This window comes from Lepeophtheirus salmonis, chromosome 12, assembly GCF_016086655.4.
Source record: "Lepeophtheirus salmonis chromosome 12, UVic_Lsal_1.4, whole genome shotgun sequence".
Classification (NCBI taxonomy): Eukaryota; Metazoa; Arthropoda; class Copepoda; order Siphonostomatoida; family Caligidae; genus Lepeophtheirus; species Lepeophtheirus salmonis.
Genome location: NC_052142.2, coordinates 4,699,099 through 4,725,994, shown reverse-complemented (window position 1 = coordinate 4,725,994; position 26,896 = coordinate 4,699,099). Strand labels below are relative to the sequence as shown.

The window sequence follows — 26,896 nt, the reverse complement described above, 5'->3', positions numbered from 1 at the left end:
ACCCTTTAGTTGATTCGACATTGAATATCAATGACAATATTTAGGATCACTTGCATTACGTCCAAAGTGAACGTAGATATTACAATTAGAAAGGTGAATTCGCCAAAAAGAATCAAGAATCTGTTAGACTATTAACTATGGACTTTTTGGAATCTAAAAAAATTAATTACATGTCAATACAATTGGGAAAAATCATTTTATTTCTCTTTATAAATTTAATCTTTTTACTCTTGAGAATGAACGTGATAATGATGAATATGATGTCTTCTTCAAATAAAAATAACTTGCCCAGTTTGGCGAATACATTTTCAACACCAGTGTCACAATCTAACTTTTCATCTTCTAATTCCGTAGTCACCTTCCCATTTAGCGACAAATGAACTTCAATTGCCTGTTCCTTCTATCTATGTCAGTGAATTTTTGCCATAGTCTTATGTCCTTCTTCCATATCCCCGTCAATCGATATTCAATGTAGGAATCTTTTCATCTAACATTTTTTTCTCTTTACCAGATAACGCGTCGCGATTCTTGATCTTGGAACTACAGACCTCTTCTACCAAATGTTCATTATCAATATGAGGAAGGATGAAAGAATAGACTTGGGCTACTAATAATGACTAGGATATATTTGCTAATAATAAATTTGTAACAACATTGACTATTTACAACTGACTTAACAAAACACCATGACTTGAGAAGTGTACACACACATAGCGACATATTTATTTGTTTATGTTTCCACATTCTCCCCATCTTTTCTGTTTGTCGGAATTCGGCCTGTTTGGGTCACCTCCATGCATGAGATTGATTGTTGAACTCTCATGTTTGGTAAAACAATTCGCGAATTGATTTTTCGTTTGGATCCAAACAACTTTCTTTATTTCCGATCGTTCCATCATCTCCTTGAGCATTGTTTCGTTGTTTGAAGGCATTCTTTTAAGAATTTGCAATTTGTTGTTAAAATCAATTCTAATTGAAATCCACAAATTTCATACACTATACTGTTGATGTAGAAACACAGTTCAGCTCATTCCAACAGTGACAGAGTTTCAGCTGCCAAGGTTGACTTCACCATTCTTTTTTTTAATTTTGTACCCATGCAATTGAAAATATCTTTGCGTTTTTGTCTTCTATCATGACAAAAAGTATCATTTGGGATCCATTATTTTCGACGTTTGCAATGAATGCATCGGTATAACATGTATTTTTGCACGTTTTCAAATCTTCCAACCTTGGTAAAGTTATTCTGACATTGCTTGTTGTGACTTTCTGGACCATTTTATTGCTTCAATAATATCTTGTACCAGCGGTTCCTTCATCTTTGATGGTCCTGTACTTACTTCAAAAGAAATATTTGGTCAAGTTTGGGTCGCAACACAGTTAAGCTGAACAATTATAGATCTGTATTCTTTCATTTCATCTTCTCTCAAAGCTTGCCATTATTATTTTCTTCTTTTGTCACTCAAACTGATGGCATCCAAATACGAATTATACTTAAATTGATCCATTTGAATGATTCCATCCTTTTGGCTTCTGGCATTAACTCCAATATATTTAAAATTTCTAATCTCTTCCATTTTTGTTTGAAATTATTCTTCCCAATTTTTTCCTTAAATACACTAGATCCAGCCAATAACAAATCATCAACATGAATATAGATAGTTTCATTGAGTTTTCCATCTTCTTTCCAATAAAAAATACGATTTTCTAACTTTGACACAGTCATTCCAATTTCTCACTTTGTTGAGTTTCCATAATTTGGAGTTCCAAATCCAACCATTTGAGTTCATCAACATCTTTGCCATTCTTAATCCTTCTTTGCTACAGGTCGGTGAATCTGTTCGGATTTCATTGTCATTTTCTTCAAATCCTCATGCTACCAGGCTTGATTTTATTATTGATTTGTCTTTTACCATCTTTTCTGTCACCACACATCTCGTTGAAATAGCTCTTTGAGCATGATCTTCCACTTCTTCAAAAACTGTTTTCTTTCCAATTCTTAATTTTAACTAGACCTTTCCATTTCGAGTCATCAATTTTGCTTTTAAAATACTATATCACCAATATTGAGATCTTTTGTTGCTCCATTTCTGATATTATGCGAAAAAACCCATTGAATTTTGACATTTGATTCATTTTTCATGTATTCACATCTAGCTGAATGTAGCTCAAAATCTTTTAGCTGCATCGGCCATTACCATAAAATACAGTTTTTCTTCCAGTTCTTGCGACCCCTAGGTACAACATCATTAAAGATTTTGGCCATCGGTAAAGCAGCAACTGTTTCTTCGTTTTTATGCATATTGTAGTATCACCAACTGGATGTATTATGTATGATGATGTGAATTATAGTTGTTATTGTATATATATATTTATCAGATTTAAGCTTCATGAGTTATTGTTATTTTAATATTATGTGTGGTGATAAATGATGTGTTGAGAGGTTTATTGCTGAGTTGTGTGTCTGGATATGATACGCGTATGATGAGAAATCACCAAGGCCAATCATCACATGCTGGGAGCATGTGATGAGGTGAATTGGAGAGTTCTAGAACAACTAGCATTAGACCCCAAATGTCTATAAATATATGTTATGATGTATGTAGGGGATCAATCGCCAGATTATCTCCGAAGAACTAAGTAATAAATAAGGCAGTGTGCAAACGTACTACGTGATTCTTATTATCAACCCTAAACTCCAAAACAACAACTTAAGGTAGGCCTAATAGTTATCCCATTGAACACAGCGGTGTTCTCATTTGACTCCCACTAAATTGTATCCTGAGAAGGAATGCTTATCAAATATTAATCTTATATTAATCCAAACTAAAAAATATAAGTAAACTTTGTAGTAGCCTTTTCCACGATTGCTAGAAAAGGACACTACAAATTGGCGCAGTCGAGTAGGATGCTGTCAGTCTTGAGCAACTTTTGCTCTTGCTTTAGTTTATTTTTGTTATCGGCCGAAAATCGCAAATGTAAAGTAATGTAAAAGTAGATTTTGTAAACATCTCTCAAGATGTAAGTACGGTATAGGACCTAATATTTGAAAAGCCTCCCGAGGAGAACGGTAGTGATGTAATCTTAATGCGGTAGAGGACAGGGCAGGAAAAGTTTCTCAGTATTCCTTTAAAGTAGAATCAATGCGCAAAATCACTGTCCACCCTACAGTTTAGTGCAGTAAATTTACGGAGGGTAGTTATTAGATCTGACTGTAGATTTCTTAAAGAAATATGTAATTAGTAACCCAAAAAATAAATTTAAGTCAATGATAAAATTTAATGTCGGTTAAAAATTATTGAATTATCATGTGACTTAAGGGGAATGGGATGAGTGGGAGTATATAGACAAATTTAAATATGTTATCTCTTTTGTATAATTATTTTGTGTTTATGTATTCAATTTTACATGTATATATTTATGTATGTGGGATCGAAGAATATAATCTGGCATACATGTTCACTCCGTGTGTACCATCTATAGCAGATATATATTTGGAGATGAGTAATCAAATTGAAGGTTATATTATTAAGACGGGAGGGAGTAAAACTACCTAAATGCATAAATGGAAAGGAAGTCTTTAAACATAATATAAGGAAAGTAAAAGTAGAAGAACACAAGGGGGTAGAGATAATTAGTAAACTCATGTATCTATATATATTTCTTTAGACTGAGCTGGGGTGAGACAAATAGTGATACGCCCATTTGATTCGCGTTTTGATTCTGAAATAAGTTTTGATTACGCTTTGAGGTCAGGATAAATAGTAAATCGCTGTCTTGCCAAATTAAGTTTTTATAAAATTACTGACCTATTAGTTTTAACAATTTAAAGGACAGAAAATGCAGGCATCAGGCGACAATCTCAATCCATCGAGGTCACAGACCTTAACCAGGGAGCAGCTAAAATTGTATATTGGCCAACAGGTCAATAAAGCATCAAAACAATTTCAGGGGAACCAAAAGAACCCCCTGAAGGCGTATGATGGTAGTACTGACTTCCATTACTGGAAAATCGGTGCTTTGTCCCAGCTGAAAGATACAGGGGTGGATGAGATTCTCATGTGTAAATGGGCGGCGGAGGCCATGTGTGGTCCCGTGGAATAGACAGTCCGGCACATAGTCATGGACACATATTTTACCTTTGACGAGAGTTTAGGGGTCCCCCTGGAGATAGTCAAGGGCGGAACACATTTAATGGAGCGGTTAGACACTGCCATTAATAGTGTTGGGGGGAAAGAAGAGGCGATGGCGGCCTTCCAAATGAGATTAAGAAGCAGTTTTTGCAGGGTCTGTTAAATAGGGTAATTGCAAAAGCTACTAGGAAAATAAATTATGACCATCCTGAGATGACGGCAAAAGAAGTGCTTCAACATGTAGAGCACTATGAGAGGGCGGATCAGGTCGATTATATCGACCAAAAGGTATATAAGAGGGATTGGGGACGAGCTGTGCCAAGTAAAGCACCCAATGTAAATGCCCCAAAGCCCCATTACGCCATGGTTGAACCCATGGAGGTAGATGCAATAAGTCTTCCCACGCAAGGAGACCATTGCTTGATCCACCCTCAGGGTCGTCACAAAATGAAGGATTGCTTCATAGTAAAGAAGTATAAAAGGGAGGAAGAAGAAAGACAGGGCGCTACTGCGGCACCGAGGTTTAAACAGAAACCAAAGTGTTTTATCTGTCAAAAGGAGGGGCATATTAAAAGAAATTGCCCCTTGGCTAAAAATAAGCCGGGAAACTCCTAAGGGGGGGAGAACCCCCCTTAGGTATTATTTCCCAAAACGACGCCATCGCGGACAGCACAAATACCAAAGGGGATATGACGCATCCAAAAGACTTTGGGGAAGAAACTACAATGAGCAAATTTGCTGAATCGAGTTTAGCAAGCTTAAATCTGCCAGGTAGTCAGCCAATTTGGTTCTGGGCCAAGTTGGGTGGTATGCGGTTTCAGGGATTAGCAGACACTGGACACCGGGCACTCGATCTTATTGACGAGGCATTATGGAGGAGGTCAAATACTTGCAAGGACCTGAAAAAGGCGGACATTGTAGTGGGTTCAGTAGGGGATAATAGGTTAGATATTATTGGTATTCCTACTGAACCGGTTGTAATCATGGTGGAAAATTTAGAAGAACCATGGAAGATAAACCCCCTAGTAGTTCGTGGGCTAGGGGTGCCATTTATACTATCACTGAAAACTATGAGACAGCTGTCCATATCATTAGAATTAGGTGAGGATATCATTGCTGGGGTTGGGACTAGCGGGACATAAATTCGGTTAACAGAATATCTGGGTTCTGACGAGGCAATGGAACTTGTCTCCACTTTAATGTTAATTGACTGTGAAGGGCCAAAGGGTACAGGGTAACTGATGATGGCACATCAAATATTGTATGGTTTACAGCAACTGAAGAAGATTGGAAAATAAATCTTGAATCACAATTAACAGAAGTGAGGATGACGAGGCGGGGCGATAGTCGAGTAAAATTAGTCATTTTGACTATTGAAGAAGAACCCCGGCGGATAGCTCAAGGAAGAAAAATAGGAACTATCCGATGATTGAAGCATTACACGCCAACTCATGAAAATTTGTTAGCTTCAATGGAGATGGAGAAAATCTGCCCTCCATCTGAAGAACTTGAAAAATTAGACCCTAATATTAATTATTCACTAGTACTAGATAAATTGTTCCAATATATTGGAAAACCTATTAAAAGAGTAGCTAGTGAGGCGGAGAAAAATTAAAAACGAAATTAATATTATGTTTGGGGGGAGAGTTCGAAAGAATGATTATCTGAGCGGTAATGAACAGGGCACTAGTAGAAGAGTTATTATATAGATTTTATGGTATATTATCAAAAGACTCCTCCAATGTAGGCCGCACGGAAATATTAAAGTTGTGGTGGATACTAGTGAAAATGAACCGGTGAAGGCAAAGGTTAGACCTATGAATCCAGCTGTGGAAGAAAGTTTTAAAGGACAACTTCAACAATGGATTGAGGAAGGAATAATTGAACCGACCATAAGTGAATGAGGATCAGAACAAGTTAACAATTGTTTCCCATTTGGGACTTATAAATTCCTTCGGATGCCTTTTGGACCCAAGAATGCGTGCATTAATATGCACGATTAATGCGTCAAGTTTATGGTCCACAACTAGACCGGCGAGGACTCCTCGGATTCTTTGATGACAATCTCATCTTAGGATGTACGTTCATGCAAACACTATGTAGATTTGCTGAATTTATGCTCAGGACTGAGAAGGCTAATCTCAGGGTAAAGGCTACAAAACAGATTTGTTTACGCCTATGACGAATTGGTTAGGGCACGAGATAGGGGAGGACATGTTGCTCCGGCTGATAGACTAGTAGAAGCTGTTCAGCATTGGCCTATTCCTGCTAACAAGAGGGATCTCCAAACCTTCTTGGGCAAGACCTCTTATTATCGTAAATTTATAGCATCATATGCTAAAATAGCTGAACCAATTGCAAAACTTCTCCGCAAAGATGTAGAATGGCAGTGGGCTAAGAGCCAAGATGAAGCATTTAATGAATTAAAGAAAAGGTTGCAGGTAAAACCATTATTAAATACCCCAGACTTTTCAAAAGAATTTATTGTTGAAACAGATGCTTCAAATTTTGCCATTGGCGCCGTGTTAACGCAAATAGGGGATGATGGTAAAGAACATCCGATTGCGTACGGTAGCAAGTCCCTTAATCAATCACAAAGAAATTATTCTGCAACGCAGAAGGAATTGCTAGCTGTAGTCGAGTTTGTAGAACATTTTAAGTATTTTATAATGGGAAGAAAGTTTGAAATCAGGACTGATCATCAACCTTTACAATGGTTCATGAAATCAGTTGCGCTTACTGGAATGTTACACAGATGGAAGGAGAGGCTTATGGAATATGAATTCGAAATTAAGTATAAGCCTGGAAAAAGAAATCAGAATGCTGATTCTTTGAGTAGAAGACCCGACCATGAAGAAGGTGTAACGGAAGAAAGTAAAAAGCCCAATGAATATGATTTCAAACTAATGAAAGCTATAGGCAAACCCATTGCAAATGTTGCTGCGGTAACAACTCGACGCAGGAAAAAGAACTTGATCAAGAACAAGAAAGGATCAAGGTAATAGAGCAAGAGATGATTGAGGTACAAGATAAGGGAAAATAAATCAATGAAAACGAAATTGATGATATCTCAACAGATAAATTTATAAAACTAGATTTTTATAGGTCACAAAGTGATGATACTTGCATGAAATATATTAAGGGTTTGTTAATGAAAAACAAAACGGTTGAGGAAATTAAAGCACAAGGTAATAAATTATTGTCGCGGGAAATTAAAGCTTATCTTAGAATATATAATCAATTACATTTAATTGATGGTAAATTGTATATGAAGGATAAGGAAAATGGAAATATGAGAATTTGTGTACCGGAAAAAGATATACGTACAGTTATTGCGACTGTACATGTACATCCTTTATCAGCGCATCCTGGAATGACAAAGTCAAAATTATTAGCTAAACAATATTTCTATTGGACAAATATGGATAGAAATATTGAGGATGAAATAAAAGGTTGCGAAGTCTGTGTTTGTGCAAAGGAAAGGAGACAAAGACCATTGGAAAAAATGGGACAAACTTCTACAGCCATCAATGAAAGATTCCTTGTATTTTACATGGATTTGATGGGTCCGATGTACAACGGTTATGCCAGTGATCCTAAGTATTTAATGACAATCACTGATGCATGTACTAAATTTCCAGAAGCGTTCCCCTTGAAGGAACCTACAGTTGAAAATATTTGTAAGATATTATTAACTGAATTCTTCCCAAGGTATGGAACGGGTATGAAATTAGTAACAGACAGGGGTTCACAATTTATTTCTAAATTAATGCGACAGGTGTGCGATGAGTTAGGAGTCATTAAAGCAGAAACTCAAGCTTATCAACCTCATACTAACCCGGTTGAAAGATTAAATAGGGATATTGGACAAGCTATTAGAACATTAATGGTCCAAGAAAATATCCCTGATAATAAATGGCATAAATGCCTAGGGGGAGCCTTGGCTCAAATAAGGTTCCTAATTGTACCGAGGTTAGGATATTCTCCATTTTTCTTAGTAACTGGAGCACATCCAGTGGTTCCTGCAGTTCAATTAGATTCAAATATGCAAAATGCTCCTACATCAGTTAATGAACTGGTAAATACAGTTACTGATGCGTTAGAAAAAGTTAGAGTCCAACAATTTGAAAGTCATTTAAAGAATAGAGAGGCTTATAATAAAAAAGTAGTCCAACAGGTAATTAATGTTGACGATGAGGTGTTTTTGTGGGCACCACAAACTGACAAGAATCGTAAATTGGCTACTTATCAAAACGGACCATTTAAGGTTCTAAAGGTAATAAACGACAGAATGGTTGAGATTAGAACAAACAAGGGTCCTAAAAAAGTAGCTAAGGACAGACTACGGGTAATATCGGGAAAAGATATTTCTAAAGAATTGATTCCCTTTAATACACCTCTCTATAGAACAGAAAGAAATAGACCTTCAGACTCTAGACTAACGGAAGAGAACGAAAGTAATAATTTAGATCGAGTAATTCAATTTTCATATCCTGATTCTCCTGAAATTCAAACAATTCCTAAGATTTCTACATCCATAAGTAATAAAGATATAGAAGATCTTCCAAAAAAAGGGATGATGAGGAGGAGAATGGAAAACAAGAGGATAAAAATGAAAATGGTAATATGGATGAACTCGAGGAGGCATATATGAGTGAAGCAGGAGCGGAAGAAATAAGAAAAGAAGTAAAGAATATGGAAGAATCGCCCAATAAGATGCAAGGATCTGTTGAGAAGAAGAATAAAAACGAAAAGCAACGCCTGAATATAAACAGAAGTCAAAGAAATTATTAAGTGCCGCCTTTGATGAACTAGCTGCGTTGCTAGATGGGAAAACACGCCCTAAGTCATATAAAAGGAAACCAGTCAGCCCCCACGCACAAGGTAAAAAGGAATCGCGTATAGAGTCAAGTGAAGAGAGTGAGCTGTACTATAGTGAAGAAGAGGAACAGACTGAAAGAGAACTAGAAGATACAATTAATATATCTTCTACAGATATTCCACAGGAGAAAGAGGGCGAGGAAAATAGTTTTCCTTAAAAAGGAATAAGTAATAAATATTTAATTGTGATTTGAACTTTAAAAAAGAAAAGAATTAAATATAATTAAATATGAAGTTACTTATTTTATTATTATCACTTACTTTTGTGTTTGAAGTTCTTCAAGTTAATTCAGAAAATGAAATTATAATGGAAAGGAAGAACTCGTCAATTCTATTCGAGGAAATGGGTAGAGTGGGAACTTCAGTACAATTGATAGAGGTCAGGACGGAATTACCAATGGTTAAAATCAACAGAAGAATTGAAAACGTCCTGGGGAGTATGCATGCTACAATTAAGTATATGAACATTGTGCGTATTCCCAAGTCATTGACGAATGCTCTACAACAAAGAATAGAATATATCCGCACACACATGAATGAAGTAATGATGTTATGTGGGTATAAGAATGACGGAAAAACGAAAAGGCAAGTGATAGTGGGCCTCGGAGTATTGGGAGGCTGGATGCTTAAGGGGTTGTTCACAAAGTTCTTCTCAAGTGATGATCACTCAAGGTATGAATCAGAGATATTGGATACCTTGGCACAGCAAGAAGAAGAACTAAGGGCAATCCGTGGAGCAATAAGAAACTTAGCCACAAAGTATGATATCCTTAAGAATGTCACAATGATGCTTCACAATCAGCTACAAGAAGTAGAAAGGGTTGAAACAATGATAATGGTGTTGACAACAATCTCAGAACAGATCAACAAATGGATCAGGGGAATACAGGCTGGTATGACCGGGAGATTAACACCAGACTTGTTATCAATCAATGATGTGGGGAAGATCTTGGATATGGTAAAAGAAAGGAATCATGATGGATCAATCAGTCCAGTTGAAAGTGAGAGTATTGGGAATTTTTACTCTCTGCCTGTGCAACTGGAAAGAACGGCAAACGGATTAGATGTGGCGGTTCGATTACCCTTATATTACAAAGATAATCTATACGAGTTATATAAGTATAGGGAACTCCCGATGACAATAGAAGAAGGAGTTCGGATGTCATATCGATCACCAATAGGAAAATATTTAGTGATTGATGACATAAAGGGTATTTATAAGGAAATTGAAACAGATGAATTAGTGGATTGTATTCATATTGAAGATATTCGTCTGTGTCCACATTTAAGGTTGTTCAGAATTGGACAAAATGGTTGTTTGCCTGCATTGATTCATGGTAACTTTAAATTGGCTAAGGGATTATGTGACATAATGTTACATAAATCGGATGACGTGTTTGTGTCGCAAATCAACGATGGAAAAATATTCGTGGATGTGCAGAAGACACAAATGATCAAAGCGTCATGTACAAGTGGTTCTGGTAGGACAACAAAACGTCGAGAAGCACTTGGGTCCGGACAATGGATGATCACATTGCGGAATGATTGCAATGTGAGGATTGGTGATTACTTGATTGGAGAAAGACCAGTGACAAGTAAGATCAAGGTGAGGGTCGTGGAAATGATGATTCTGGATGAGGTGGAAGATGTTATTGCGGATTTAAACCTCCATGAAAGCTGGGTTTATGGTAATGGACAATCAAGCCTCAAGGACAAGCTAGAATTATTGACGGAACCTCAGAAAGCAATATCTATAGACAAGTTGAGGATAATGGCAAGAACTGCCAGGGTTGAAGAGAATCGTTTTTGGATATACGGTATAGTGGTTATTGAAACCTTATTAATCATTATATTTTCAGGATTCTTTGTGACGTTGCTCTGTAAGGTACGAGCTAGAAGAGCTGTACAGGAGTGAGTTAAATCCTGAAGGGCCGTATATCGGGAAAGAAAGACGAGGTCGTCTTTTCCTCAAGGAGGGAGCATCTGTAGTATCACCAACTGGATGTATTATGTATGATGATGTGAATTATAGTTGTTATTGTATATATATATTTATCAGATTTAAGCTTCATGAGTTATTGTTATTTTAATATTATGTGTGGTGATAAATGATGTGTTGAGAGGTTTATTGCTGAGTTGTGTGTCTGGATATGATACGCGTATGATGAGAAATCACCAAGGCCAATCATCACATGCTGGGAGCATGTGATGAGGTGAATTGGAGAGTTCTAGAACAACTAGCATTAGACCCCAAATGTCTATAAATATATGTTATGATGTATGTAGGGGAATCAATCGCCAGATTATCTCCGAAGAACTAAGTAATAAATAAGGCAGTGTGCAAACGTACTACGTGATTCTTATTATCAACCCTAAACTCCAAAACAACAACTTAAGGTAGGCCTAATAGTTATCCCATTGAACACAGCGGTGTTCTCATTTGACTCCCACTAAATTGTATCCTGAGAAGGAATGCTTATCAAATATTGATCTTATATTAATCCAAACTAAAAAATATAAGTAAACTTTGTAGTAGCCTTTTCCACGATTGCTAGAAAAGGACACTAACATGTTTGTCCATTTTCCCGTTTTCCATTTACGTAAACCTTGCCAATTTTAAATCCTTATACGCCCATCTATCGTGATCTAGTCATCTGCTGCTCTTGCTTATGTTGAAAGTATAGTGCCCCCATGGTGAACTACCGAGCTTGATCTTCTTACCACGAAAAAATAAAGAATCATTTGAAAAATTAAATACCATTGCCGCCTTCCGCATTGATTCTTAGCTCCGCAATAACGGTATATCCTTATCAATAACATCAGTGGGTTTATAAGCATGCGTTGCCCAATTTGACATGGCAGCTTGATCTTCATTTTTGACTTTGTCTTCTGATGATTACCAAAAGTATAAATTGATTTTGTCGAGAACCCTTCTATCTTGATACGATCAGACTTTCTCATATTTTCAATTTAGTAGTCCAACCATTCTTGGCCACACACAGTACATGTACTACCAGAATCTAATAAAGCATTGCCCCTCCAATTTTGTAACAATTCTTCTAACTTATTATCAGTATTTTCTTCAGCGTACACAGTTAAAAATGAGGTAAAACTATTCTTCCTTTTTAACTCCTCTATTACCGTAACGTTTCAACAGCCTTCTTTTCTTGCAATTTCTTGCCCAGTAAAACTCGCTCTTGCAAATGTTGCATCTTGTGAGTTCGCCTTGTTCATTGACTGAATTCTTCTTCGTCCTCGTAAACATTATCGGGTTCTTATCTTGATCAGGGTTACTACATCATTCTTCTTTGTAAGATTTTCATTAAATATTCTTCTTCAATATCATTTCCTCAAACTTAACTTCCTTCACTCCAGAAAGTACTAGATGATTTTGATTGCGATTTAAATAAACGCAAGTACAACACCTAGAAGCTTGATCTTCTCTTCAATTAATTTATAATTGACAGTTTCAAATGAACTGATGAAATCATTGATGTTTGTACCCTGTCTTCTTCTCAGGTAATATACTTCTTGGAATGCCAAGTACTGACATATGCCTTCTTCAAGTCAAAATAACTTGTCCAGTTTGGCGAATACATTTTCAACACCAGTGTCACAGTCTAATTTTTCATCTTTTAATTCCGTAGTCACCTTCCCATTTAGCGACAAATGAATTTCAATTGTCTGTTCCTTCTATCTATGTGAGTGAATTTTTGCCATAGTCTTATGTCCTTCCATAGCCCTGTCAATCGATATTCAATGTAGGAATCGTTTCATCTAACATTTTGTTCTCTTTACCAGATAACGGGTCGCGATTCTTGATCTTGGAACTACAGACCTATTCTACCAAATTTTAATTATCAATATGAGGAAGGATGAAAGAATAGACTTGGCTACTAATAATGACTAAGATATATTTGCTAATAATAAATTTGTAAGAACATTGACTATTTACAACCGACTTAACAAAACACCATGACTTGAGAAGTGTACACAGTACACCAACATAGTGATGAATTTACTTGTTTATGTTTCCACTGAAGGATTATGAACGTCCAATATATATGTTAAATGAGGCTGAGTAGGTGAATTTTTATTTCTAACGTTCTCCGTCATTATAACTTTATTCTAAGATATATATAGGAAACGGCAAGTTGTTAAGCACCATGAACTACAGAGTATAATTCCAATTCTTCATTTTGAAATTCAATTTCATACTTGTGGGCAAGAAAGTTTTAATAGGTTTTTAAGTTTTTCCACTTTCCACATCAGATTTTCCTTAACAGAGTCCAGAATAAAAATTACATTTTAATGGCGTTTGTGGCATACTTGGTTATTTCTGGTGTATTTGATACAATTGCTATTGACTTTCTTGCTGAAAGTAATTCAAAGTTTTCGATGTCATTTTGCAATCATACCAGAATCAGTAAAAAAATTGTTTTTAGTTAAAGATTTACTGGAAGTAGGCTAAAATGCATATACTAAATTTAGTGTGATATTTTTCAAGAAGAGCGGATGCCCACTAATTCAGTGGTATAATTGGAAGACAACTTAAGTAAATTATTTCCCCCCTCTAAAAAGGATAAAAATGATCACACATTTACCTGCACATCTGCTTTTCCTGGAGTTGGACATGTTTAAAAAGGGTTCGAAGTACACAAGCTATTCCTATAAATTTATTGAAACCTGGAATTTTGTACTCTGATTTGCCATTATCTATTCCTGAAGATTGTCGTTCCTGTGGTATATTGTAATGAAAAAAAGAAGTTTTTCTTTAAGTCTATAAAAACCAATCGAACTTATCGGACACAGAATTAATTATTTTTCCTTCTTCTTAGGATAATGATTCTGTTAGTCGATTAACTTCTCACCATAACAATTTCGTTTCTCCGTTAACTTCTTCTCCTACATCATCTATCAATTTAACAGAAGATAGTAAATCAATTTTATCTTTACCAAAGAATTATTTTGTACAAGATACTTCCTCATTATCATTGAGTAATTTATTACAAGGTATATCTCATCCTTTTCCGTTGCTTCATTTTTTAAATTTTAATCACAGCCTCCACCCAGCGGCGGAAAGCCTTGCAGGAGTTGAACTTCTCGGACAAGTTGTTCCACTTCTTCACAATGGCAAAACTTCTGACATTTGGACTATGTGTGCGAGGGCATACCATCTTGGGTCCACAAATAGTTGTCCTCTGGGTATGTGGCCTTGAGCCATGGCAGTATGGTGAACCTCAGCGCCTTGTAGTAGGCATACTGGCCGATTTTCTCTCCAGCCTTAAAAAATAAGGGAGGCATCTTCTTGCCGTCGGACGCCACGACCTCCTGGACCATTGTTTGGGCGGGATATTTTCTGTGGAACACTCCCTTGACCTCCTCTGGTGATCCCCCTAGCCAACAGTCGTTCCGACGGTTGTAGACCTTATCCACGGTGAAAATCTTCACGCGAGAAAATTTTTTTATAGTGGATCCATTTGCCTTGATCCACGTACAAACTTTCTTGCACCTCTGCAGTCTCCTTTCTTTCAGAGTGTCCGTCAACAGGTGGCATGGGATCCTTGTGTAAGAGGACAACCCCAAGTCCTCCTGATTGTCCCTTCGTTCACGTCAAACTCATTAGAGAGGCGATTCATGGATTTTGAGGGGTCCTCCTTGATCTTCTTCTTCAGGTACCCCAGAAACTCATAATCCCTTTTCAAGTTGTGTCCCCTACTTCCTTCTTTCCGTGAGAGGTCTATTACATCTCGGCCAACTTGAAAATGAGGCTCCAGGAGCACTTCACAATGTCCATAATCTCTGCCACCTCAATTTTGGCATCCAGAAGGTCTGAGATCCTCTGTCTTATTGCTTCTTGCTCATTCATGATCAAAGATTTGAGAAATGTTTATTATTGTTTACTTATGCAGGACAGGAACTTCGGAATATGCAGGAAAAAATCACAAAAGCTCTCTATCTTAATTACATAGTTAGCATTTATTAACAGTCCACGTTTTGCTTTAGAACCATGCATATATTTATATTTACGTTTTATATTAATTATATTTAGTTTTTAAAAAAACCAAATATTGATTTTTGTTTATTATCAAATTTATAAATAATTATGTTTGAATGTTAATATATTATCTATATTGAGATGTAAATAAATAATTTTATTGTTTAATTTAGTCTAGATCAATTTAGTTCTAACCATAAAAAGTGGAAAAATTTGGACTAACAATTCTATAATTTTAATTTTGTAAATCGAAACCAAACGTGGGCACTATTTACTATTAAAATAGAGCCGAAATACTTTATTAACTATTTGATGATACTAAAATAATTCTCTTTTTCAAGCAACCAGCTGTATCAATTTAATAAGGGATATAATAGTGTATAATTAGAAATATCATATTATCAAAACTAAAAATATCTCTTAATCTATAAGATTGATTACTTTTTTATTTTAAATTATGACTTCTAATATTCCCAATCTTTCACCAATGTAATCTTTCCTTTCAGCTAATATATACTGGAATTACATGATTGAAGTTTCATTAACAGTCTGGATGTGGTAAGTCAGTAAATTTGCATTTCAAAAAAGTAAGACATTAAACCAGAATAAATAGCCTCTCTCCATTTGTAAGGTAGGTAGAGGCAAAAAAATCCTTTTCTATACCTCAATATGGCCATTGGGTGAAATTCATACCTGATTAGGAAACTGTTATTTAAGTTAAAAAGCAAAGCATCAAACATTTCCAGATTTTTTTTTTTAACTATCCATTTACAAATTTATAAAATGGAAGATTAAAATTATATATGAATTGAGCTCGGAAAGCTAAAATTATATTTTAGAGGTAGATAATGGCCATATATAATATCATGTTTTGAAAAATTTCACATTTTAGATTATAATCTTGGTAAATTTAACAGGAATAGTTTCAAATCTTGGTCCAAAACGATTTGATTTATGTGAATTCCGTTATTATTACAATATCTATCAGAAATAAAATAAAAATATTAGTATCTCATAATCCTGGAAGAGAGATTAAACGCAGAATCTTCTTGTATAACAGAATATTATTTTAAGTCAAAAATCATATGATCCTTAATTTAGGCGACTTGACAACTAATGTTACTCAAGTAGACACTCTTTGAGTCCTTGTAGAAAGCTGAATATTATTTAAGAGAAGTGGGGAAAAGTCCCTTTAACGTTAGTCCAAGTCCTTGAATATCTTGATTAGATTCATTTTAAGAACATTTCAATTCCATAATTATAATATAAGAGAGTCAATAGAGTTTAGGCTTTTGTTGAGTTTAGTATAAACCAGAGTTAATAGAAATATTTCTATTAATCTTGGTATAAACTAGCTTTCGAGGCGCTAGTCATAGCTATCGAGTACAAGTCAAGTCTCGAGTCTCTGTTTATGAGATCAAGTTGAGTAGCAAGTATTCAAAATATGGACTCGATTCCCGGGTTCCTCTGGTATTCAACTAATTCGCAAGATGATGAAAAAGACACAAAATTAAACAATGGATTTGAGTTTCGATGTAGTTTCTTCCCTTGTTATTATTTCTAAAGCTTTTTTATTCCTCGTAATTAAAGAAGCGCCTCTTATTAAATGTGGGAGTACCAATTACCAAAGCTTAACTATGATTTCGTAGGATATTTTCATAATAATTAACCTTAAATATCGGGTCGTACAGTAGAATAATTGAAATATTTCTATAATAGAAATGGTAAAGTAATAAACAATTAATATAAAACTGTCCTTGCTATATTTTTAGGAAAAATAATCGTGTATTCTTTCTTGTATTCAACACACATATGTAGAATTATAATATTTATTTTTGATCATAATAGTCAAATAAGTTCTAATATTTGCCTCTGGGTTGAACTTTATAGGGCTTGAAGTCATCTATTAGACTATTTGCATAAAATGTACTCAAAATTTTAAATTCTTCTCTCAATGAGAAATGTAGGGTCGCACATTGTCTAACAACCTATTTTAAGGGTCGAACTCAAAAAAGTTAGGGAACTACTGCTCTAGAAGGCATCATTTTCATTAACATTATAACAAATAAGCTCAGTTTTCGATTGGAATTAATTTATAAAACTTTGAGTATCTATCTCGAACGAAAATAGGTGAAGTTTGATTTTGCATTTTAGGTAAGTAAAAAAAAACTACTAAAATGAACATGGTAAGCCCAACAATTTGAAGAATGTTCGCGAGAAGAGCAGAGTAAGTGGCATAACTTCATTAAATTAGCTGCGAGCAGTTTTGGGTGAAGAAAATAAAAATAAGTTAAGCCTCAGGACGATTAGACTTAAAATAGATAGGCTCAAGTTTGGCCGCACCATAAGCCTTATTTAATTTTCACATTATGATATGAGTACAGGGTAGATCACAATTTATGGAGAAGTTTAAGTCGTTTATCTGGTACTGACTGAGGTTCTAAATGCATCAGGGAGAGGTTTTTGTAAAATTTGATATTCTTATATTGAGTTCATATAATTCCCCCCCACTTTGGCTTACATGTTACCCCTTAGTAGTTACGCAGAGTTTACAATAACCCAAGTATTCCTTTAATCGCTATTAAGAACTTGCAAGAAACGTGTATCATTGAAGCGTAAGAGCTAACTGTTTAAGGGTTAATAACAGGACACAATGAAGGGGAAAAAATTACTTAAAAAGGAATGTATTTATTTGAATTAATTGTATACCATAGAAATTACAACAGAACCAAATTATTAATTATAGAACGTGACTAAAATAATTATATACATTCCCAGTCATTAAGGAAAAGAAATAAGTAGGCTATCGTAATTGTATGCTACTGTTTGAAAGATAACAGTTATTTGTTACTCATTTTATGAAGAAAAAAAGACCCAAAAAACCAAAAAACCAAAAATTGGCGTACATAATAGTAAATATATACACATTGGAATGTTGGGAATAAGTGGATCAGCGATTCGCATTTTTCAGCTGATTAGAGAGCCAGTCCAAACCTTCATACAATCCATCCCCAGAAGTAGCACATGTAGCCTACAAGAATGGAAGCAAGGAAATGAGCATAAATGAGCATATGAGAAGAATCTTACCTGAATGTACCAATTCCTGTTTCTCAAGGAATGGAGGCCCAGTTTGTCAGTGATTTCCGCGGCATTCATTGCATTGGGCAGATCCTAAAAGGGGTTAAGAGAGGGAGAGACTAGTGAATACTCTTGTAACTCTTGTAACCTGTTTATTGGCAAAGATGAGGAGCACGGCTTCACGGAGTTCGTCCTCTGCTAACATTCGCATCAACTCGTCCCGAGCCTCTCCGATTCGCTCTCGGTCATTCGAGTCCACCACAAAGATGAGGCCTTGCGTGTTCTGGAAGTAGTGCCGCCAGAGGGGCCGGATCTTATCCTGTCCGCCCACATCCCAAACTGTGAAACTTATGTTCTTGTACTCCACAGTTTCCACGTTGAAACCTAAGCAGAGGAGGAGGTATGAGACTCACTCAGGGATGCCACTGGCCTCACCTATAGTCGGGATCGTTGTCACGATCTCACCCAGCTTCAGCTTGTACAGAATCGTCGTCTTTCCGGCCGCATCCAACCCAACCATCAAGATACGCATCTCGCGCTTCCCGAACAAACCCTTGAACAGGGATGCAAACACATTCCCCATCTTCCACCAACAACACAGACACCGTCAAACCAACTCGCCAACTAAGCTAATTACTCTCACACACTAAATTATACTTGAGAGTCAATTCAGAACAGACTAAACCAGTGCAGAGAGAAAAAGAGAAGATCAAGAGAAGAACAAGAGAAGAACAAGAGAAGAACAAGAAGAACAAGAGAAGATAAATAGAACAACAGACATTCTCCATTCATCTTCCCATTAACAACTTTTCCTCCCTTTTCCTCCAAAACTCTAGTTACACGTCGAGCTTTTATGTCTACTTACTCTCAACCTCGATTCACAAAAGGGAAAGGGAAAATTGGAAAAAGCATATGGTAGCAAGTCATTTCTAGAATTCCCAGCTCGAAATATTATGGGCAGATTCATTATTTTAATACTATCATAATTAAATATATATAATTTTGTCTATGGATACAACCTATATACAATATACATGGAATTAAAATAACTCATTTATAATAGTAGAAAAATAGAAATCCTTTCGAAAAAAACAAATAAAAACACACACACAAAAAGAGTATATAGTCCGACAAAGTTGTAAGTAGGATTATATTATATTTCTATGGGGATTTTGTGGAATTAATGGTCATTTTCGACTAAAAGACATTTTTTTATGTAGAGATAAATTGTTGCTTGCCCAAGCAAAAGAAAATTCATATATCCAACATTTATAGAAAAGTAGTGCAATAAGACGTGGTATTGGAATATCAGCCTCATTGTCCGCTAATAGCCCGCTACTATCCATGTATTTAATTATAGAAAATTACGTGTTTGATCAGGGGGAGCACCAAAAAAACAAAAAACAAAAATATTGGGCTTAAGTTATAATTTAAATAAATGTAGTAAGAAAATTAATCTTTCTTATAATTATGACTATTAAAATATATTCGTGATTGTAGTATTCCTGTACAATTACCGTTACATCACTAATGTTCGTGTACTTAATTTATGTTTATTGAGATATTTATTTTCGTGTACTCATTTGGAATCGCTTTTTTTCGCGTACATCTTTTGAGCGAGCCTCCTTTCACGGATCATTTCAGCTTGCTTCTATATGACGCGGTATCATTATGGCGTATCAGTTATCATATATATATATATATATATATATTTATGTTATATTTGAATTACCTTCAATCAAAAGTAAGGATTGTATCATCACTAAATAGTCGAATAACAACAATAAATAAAAACATGTTGGTGCTAAGCAGTAAGCACTTCTTAATTTCTGTTCTTGATGGGACATGGGATCCGTTCTGTTGACTTTGTGTATGCAGTATGTCTGCCTTGAGCCTTGAAATAGACTCTCATATTATGTCGGAGGAGTCTGACTCTTCAAACAACACAATAGCCAATATCTTTTAGTGGTTCGAAATAAGATGTCAAGAAATACTTATCACTGGTCCTAACCAACGTGTTGTAAAGGGGAAGAAGCTCTTGCTCTTCCAATGTGCTGAGACTGAAGTTTACTCTCCCCTAACGGCTTAAGAGGATGTTGTGTCTTGACGAGGCTGAGGGGACTCAAACTATTTATACAAAGGAATCCAGGAGGACCGAGAGAATTGCGGAGAGGAAAGACGTCGAGGAATAACACAAGGCTTGTTTAATTGGAACAATTATATTCTTATTAGTACAAAACACAACTCTGATTTTATAAATAGAATACATAACAGAGGATAATTGGAGTGAGAGGTGAGATGATGAAAAGTTATTGGATCGAGGGGGAGTTCCTGTTCTAGAGGTTAGAAACTGGGGAGGAAGAGTATTTCGATAACTATTTGGTAGGACTATGTATGCAATCTGAAGATTTTGAAGATCAGACCCTACTTAACATGAAAATAGTGGGGGGGGGGGAGTGCTGTATTTTGTTATATATTACCCTCAGCAGAATGCCCTAGCGAATATTGCCTCATAACCAAGAATTCTAACTCATCAATTAAACAATATTATATATTTATGGTTTCTATATCGAGCTTCCTCGTTTGAATGTGGTAAATCGGCTAGTGAGGTGTTAAAGAGATGCGGATAAGGGTTGATGGTCAACTCTGTGGACTAAAAAGATTCCTGACGTCTTCTACTCTTATCCAAATTTGGTTGATCTATTTTGCATTAGAATAAACTCATATATTATATAGTAACTTCTTGTATTCCACCTCTAAGGGATGTTACGGGTCAAAGATGAGACACCGTACTTCATTATTTATCTCTAGTCTTAAACTATTTCATGCTTCAATAAACTCTTTTAACTTTCTGCAATCATATAAATCATTCAGTTTTGCATCTCCATAATGCGCTTATGTATATCATACTTAAACACAACAAGATTTTTTTTTTTTCTAATTCTGACTCTTCTAGGATTTGGTGCTTGATGCAGTATGTTCGAAAAATGGATACTTAGGAACTTTTTGAATTCATTTATGTATCATGGAGATTAGGCCGTGCTCTTTTATTGCAAATTCAACCTAAATCTGCCGATATATATTTATTAATCTTTTTTTTGTATAATATTTAACTATTTAAAGAATTGCCAACGAAAAGACTTGGATTTTATATATTCTGTAGAAGTGGATAGATTAAGAAGGACATCTATTAGTTAGAGTCGAAGAAGACCTATATTGTTAAATTACAATAAAACAAATATTTAAATGATAATCAGCAAATAAAATTTTCTGAAGCATACCCATATTAATATTGTTTGAACAGTTTGTAACAAACCAATAGTAGTTCTACGACTGATAATAATAATAATTTTGATAACTCGCATTACTACAATCACAATAATGAAATAGCATTGTTCTGTCAAAATAAAATTGAAGGAATCAATCAGATACAAAAATAAAATAACGGATAACTCATAAACCGTAATTAAATTTTGAGGAATATTTTTTTTTTTAAATTTATTTTGCCAACCAAATCGTATTATTATTTTGTTACAATTAACTATTGTCTTCAATAAAACACATAATATTAGCTCTTATGGAAAACATTTAGTTATTATCTATAATAAATTTATTAGTTTGGAGATCCTAGATCTTTTCAGGAGTAATATTCCAATATGGTAAGAAGTTACTTAGAAACTCTATATGTTTGGGAATTGCAACGACATTCAGATATTCAAATTGAATTATAAGTAAGTTAAGATGTCACTTAAATTTTTTTTTTAAATACATAATCACTTAAAAGTTCCCAATAACAATTTATATGGAATAACATAACAGAATAGAATATACTTTGCAGACAAAACGTTCGAGAAAAGAGATATATATTATCTTTAAGAGTATAGAATTATTTTCACTTGTTTTCCAATGACAAAATAGACTCAAAAGTAATAAAAAAATCAAGGGTGAGCTTGAATTGCTCAGGTTATACAATTATCCAAATAGATTGCACATCACAAACTCTATCATATAAATGAAATGATATCAATGTGATACATCGGACACTGAAGGACTTCTATCAATGAATGTTTTCTTAGAGTGGGAGACGAATCAGAGTTGACTTAAGGAGGAATTGACTCAATAATTTTATTAAAGGAGCTGTGGGTAGAGGACGATAAATCTGTGTCTATTCCTCACTAGGTTTTTCAGTCGATTATTTGTCTTTTTATGAAACTCCTTAGTTCTTATAGAAGTATACAATGATTATTTATTTTGATAGGTCAGAAGTCCTTTGAGACTCTTACTCGCATGCTGTCCCATCTTTAATAGTATAGACAGATATGAATATTATATGTAGGGCTGTGGCAATAATGTTTTGCACAAGCTCGACCGCTGTTTTTTTTCAGACATAAACAAACCTTCATTCATAAATCATCCTTCATGGCCGATGGGTAATTTCGAACATACTTATAAGATATCTCAAATTATGATTTTTTTAACATTACAACTTATCTGAAAATTTACTACATATAGAAGCTTTCCATCACCAAAATATAGCTTTACTTGATACTATTTATCAAGTTGTAGATGTTCATTCCTTACATGGGGACGTAAAACCATTTAGATAAAGAAAAATCTGTCACGACCATCTAAGTCTAAGGGAGAAATAATCTTAAATTTGGTCGAAATAATTATACTTCGCGTGGAAGAAGTTGAGTATCATATTATGCAATGACGCAATGGTAATGTGTGAGCCCCTAAAATAGAAATCATCCTAAGGGACGTCTTGTATATTATTAATATATAATTTCCGTATAAATAACTATATATTATATTCTGTAAAATTATGTAAGAGAAAATATATTATCTACCATAAAATCGTGCATTGAAACACTTCGTTTTCAATCCTCCTGAAGTGAATTCCTACTTTAAGTAAACCCTTTCCTTGTTAAGAGTGTCCTTAATGCCTATAACGTATGAATTACTACTATATATAGTTTCTATTACAAATATCAATTCCATTTATAAGTTTGAATTCGTACTGTACTGTAAATATGGACAATGATACATCTTGAATACTTCAAGCCTCACTCCCAATTTCCTTATTACTCATAATACCACAAATAATTAGAGAACATCAAACTCATCATTACATCGCGCATTCGGTAGTGCTTAAAAAGTATATCTAATAATCGTTAGACCTGAGATACAAGTATATAAAATCTCTTTGAAAGAACATTCAAGGATGACGTCTAACAAATTGACCGAAGTCCAGAAGTATAGAGAAGCACAATTAAGATTATTTGATGATACAAATAAAATATGTGAAGTATATATCAATGGAGAATAGTAGAAATGGCAAAGAATAATCGAAATAGTCTAAATGATTTAGCATGAAAGCGTGTTAACGCAGATAAAAAGTCATGTGGATTCAGTATATATCGAAGAAGTCAAAGCTGTAGGAGATCGTGTAACAAAAGCCGATAAAGATTGTGTAGACAGTGTGGCTTCCAATTTCCTCGTAAGATTGGGAAAGTATGCCTTGCAAAAAGCGTCGAATGTACAAGATGTGGTAAGAGAGGCCACTATGCAAGAGTATGCAGGTGTCTAAAAGAAAACTCTATCTCGATCATCAACTCTATTCAAAAATTTGAACTGAATAAATTACCCATCGATGCATTGTATGTCCATGGAAATTACTTCAAAAATATAAAAGCTACATATGAAAGTGGTGCAATTTTCTGTCGCTGTATTAAGAATTCTAAGTAAATATCGATTCCAACTCAATTAATAGAGTATAGTTTAGAATATATCTTTAGCTTAAATTATTTATTTAAATACACATGAAGGAAGAGGGATTGTTTTATATTATTAATATATAACTTCCTTATAAATGTATATTATATTCTGTAAATTTATGCAAGAAAAAATATATTATTAGACCTCCTTTTCGTATTGATGATATTCATCATACTAAAGACTCTCTCAGCATCACAATTGACAATTGGAGTATTTTTGTAAACAAGGTCTTCACTTGTTGAGAGTTCTTTAGTTTTGTGTTGCCAGGATTCTTTTGAAGCACTTCTTTTAACTTGGTCTTGAATGGCTCTTCATTCAAATCTTGAGTCAGATTTTCTACTATGGTTAGATTGGTAAGAAGAGGCAATCTTTCCTCAAGCGCAGTTATTTCCAAAAGTATTTGACGAAAAAAAATTTCTGTATAAATACAACTTCTTCTCTTAAGGAATCATTATTAATTACTTCTTGTGCTCTTCTGTTTGCGTTCAAATCTCCTTCAAGGATGTTTAAATATTCTTTGAAGACGTCGAAGTGATGGTTGTAGTACTCCACTGCTTTTAAACAAGTTACCTATCTTGTTATAATTGGTAAGGGTGATAATTTTGGTAAGAATGGAAAAGCGTGCGAGGAGAAAAGAAGAATTACTTATGGCATCATTGATTAAATAATATACATCTTTTTCTATCCATCATGAACGTTATCATTCCCGCCTTTATTATTCAATATTAATATAATATGAGATGGTGATAGTCGATAGAGAACTGAATAAAATCCCCAAAATGACGTCGCCTTCTGTCTGGATTTATGAAGATGGAGGCCCAGGAATTTGGAAAATACTTACCGGATGAGAAACAGATGGTTTGTCGGATTTGTCGATATAAATGTGCCTTTAGTCCCCTGTCTAGAATTACACGCCACTCATTATCCTCATCTCATAACAAGAGTATGGATATTCATCTATAAAATCAATTTAACGATGAATACATCAAGTCAGACTTTAACTTTGATCTCACAACGATGCTTATTGCATGTAATATAACCTTATCCATTGCTAATCATCTACGTTCAAAAAATTTATGGAGAAATACAAGGGTAAACATATTGGTTCCCGAGGAACCATCATTAAATTAATGGAGGATGTTGGTACTGATGTCATATATAGAAATACATATAAAAATGTTTTGAGTCATCCACACCAAATGATGATCAAGTTATCAGTAAAAAGTATTTACGAATATCGAAATGGAACTCTGAATTTTGTACTATCTCACAGTAAGTATTCAATTTTTTTTTTAAATCTAACCATAAAATATGATTCTATTTTAGCTAAACATATCAAGAATTATGATACACAACTCAGTAAAGGGCAAAAACAACTGCTTAAATGGTCACAACAACGGGGGTAGTAGCTTTGGATGGTTTGCAACTAGTTTGTCTGAGACTACTTACTTCGCTTTAAGACTTGGGTATGATAATTAGGTTTTCCAATATTGCATAGTCAATAAATATTACTTTTTTATCACTAAAGGCTTAGTTATGGTTGATGGGCTCCAAGAAGTGGTGTTCAGAAAACTCATAAAAGGCAAAAACAACTGTTTAAATGGTCACAACAACGAGGGTAGTTACATTGGGTGTTGCATTATAATTAACAATTGTGTATATCCTTCATGATAACAGTATGTTGTTATATAAGCATACTTAAATAACGGGGGGAAAATCTTTTTTGATGCTCTTTATAGGGAGTAATATCGCCGGACATTACTACATAATTAGCTTTTGCTCTAAATCTTTACCATGAATTTATTTGTAACATTTTTTTATTAATATATTTATTGTCTAATTTTATGATTTTGACATTTACTTTATTATTAATAATTAGTTAGATCTCATCGGTAGAGATATATCTATCATGTGCACAATTGTATATAGCAACTTCCACATGAAGAAGAGGGGTGATTATCTTTTTGATTAAACTCCACGTCTCGCTTGTGTATTGCAACCTAAAGTTATGACATATTTAACTGAATTCCGATGTTAGAACAAGAAAAAATTATCTGGATCAATCTATTATTTCAATATTCTGTATTTATAATTGATTATTATTAGTAGTTATATGATTTTAATTGTTTAATTTTGTATATTTAACTTAAATGTTTAATGGTTTATTTTTTAGTATGTAGATTATATTTAATTAAAGCCTTCTTTTTTAAACTTTGAGCTTCAAATTTATTTCAAATACTCTACTTTGTCGTTTCATTAGCTATTATTCTGAGAATAAGGCTCATAATGAATTACAATTTCATGTAGTGTGACGTTTTCAAATCTACTGTAACGGATAAAAAACGTCGAAGTCAAAGTATATCTTCATTAAACATTTTGCTAATAAATACATTCCTTATACCCTCAAAAATAATAATAAAGCAGGCAGATGATAATCACATCAGTATTTTAAACAATGATACCATATGTATTTTTTCCCCCTCCTCCTCGCACGCGTTTTTCTCTACAATATTATCAACTATAATAATTGGTGATAGAGGGAGGGGAATTTCGTACGAAGCAGTAAATACTTTTTTTTTTCTTCCAAAATTCAAAAAACATCTTCTTCACATTGGAAATAAGTTTGTACGTTAGAGGAAACTTTTGTTGAACCATATCTGTAACTCTATTGAATCTATGGGCAATACATGTAATGTGAATCAATTCCGGGATTTTTTTCCCCAGATCTTATCCTGCTTTGAGACAATATGAGGCGGCATCAGTGATGAAAACTTAAAATCTACACTGGACAAAATCTTCTCCCAATAACTTATAAACTGAGCTTATGACGATATACTTTACATTGTTTGCGTCTGCAATCTCAATACCAATCAAGTCAATAAGGTAAGGCCTCCCACAGAAATGTCTGTCCAAAGGACCAATCAAAATTGCCGTCATTGACCTCCCCTGATGATATCTTGTCTCATCTTGCAACGAAAATTTCCTTTTCGTCCACCTCTTCTTTTATTCTATTCAAAACTCCTTGAAA

General features: G+C 34.5%; 1 protein-coding gene and 2 long non-coding RNA genes across 4 annotated transcripts in view; 1 reads left to right on the top strand and 2 right to left on the bottom strand.

Annotated features, from left to right (window-relative positions):
* The window catches only part of LOC139906841 (uncharacterized), a 285,448-nt gene that overhangs the window by 233,707 nt on the left and 24,845 nt on the right, over positions 1–26,896 (bottom strand). The gene's annotated exons all lie outside the window — the stretch shown is intronic.
* Positions 17,681–18,910, bottom strand: Arf1 (ADP-ribosylation factor 1). The gene is made up of 4 exons (XM_040722473.1): positions 18,526–18,910; positions 18,239–18,474; positions 18,100–18,183; positions 17,681–18,043 (listed from the first exon to the last, which is right to left on the bottom strand). The coding sequence occupies exons 1-4, from the start codon at positions 18,671–18,673 to the stop codon at positions 17,963–17,965; spliced, it is 549 nt and encodes a 182-aa protein (XP_040578407.1). The 5' UTR covers positions 18,674–18,910; the 3' UTR covers positions 17,681–17,962.
* On the top strand, positions 19,774–26,079 carry LOC139906842 (uncharacterized). Its single transcript, XR_011782870.1, has 3 exons — positions 19,774–25,140; positions 25,195–25,334; positions 25,397–26,079. It is a non-coding gene; the product is annotated as an uncharacterized lncRNA (long non-coding RNA).

Excerpts from the sequence above, each read along its gene's own strand:
- Arf1 (XM_040722473.1), bottom strand. The coding sequence starts at position 18,673 with ATGGGGAATGTGTTTGCATCCCTGTTCAAGGGTTTGTTCGGGAAGCGC. Across the intron at positions 18,475-18,525 it reads GACAACGATCCCGACTATAG|GTTTCAACGTGGAAACTGTG; the intron begins GTGAGGCCAGTG and ends TCCTCTGCTTAG. Across the intron at positions 18,184-18,238 it reads TCATCTTTGCCAATAAACAG|GATCTGCCCAATGCAATGAA; the intron begins GTTACAAGAGTT and ends AACCCCTTTTAG.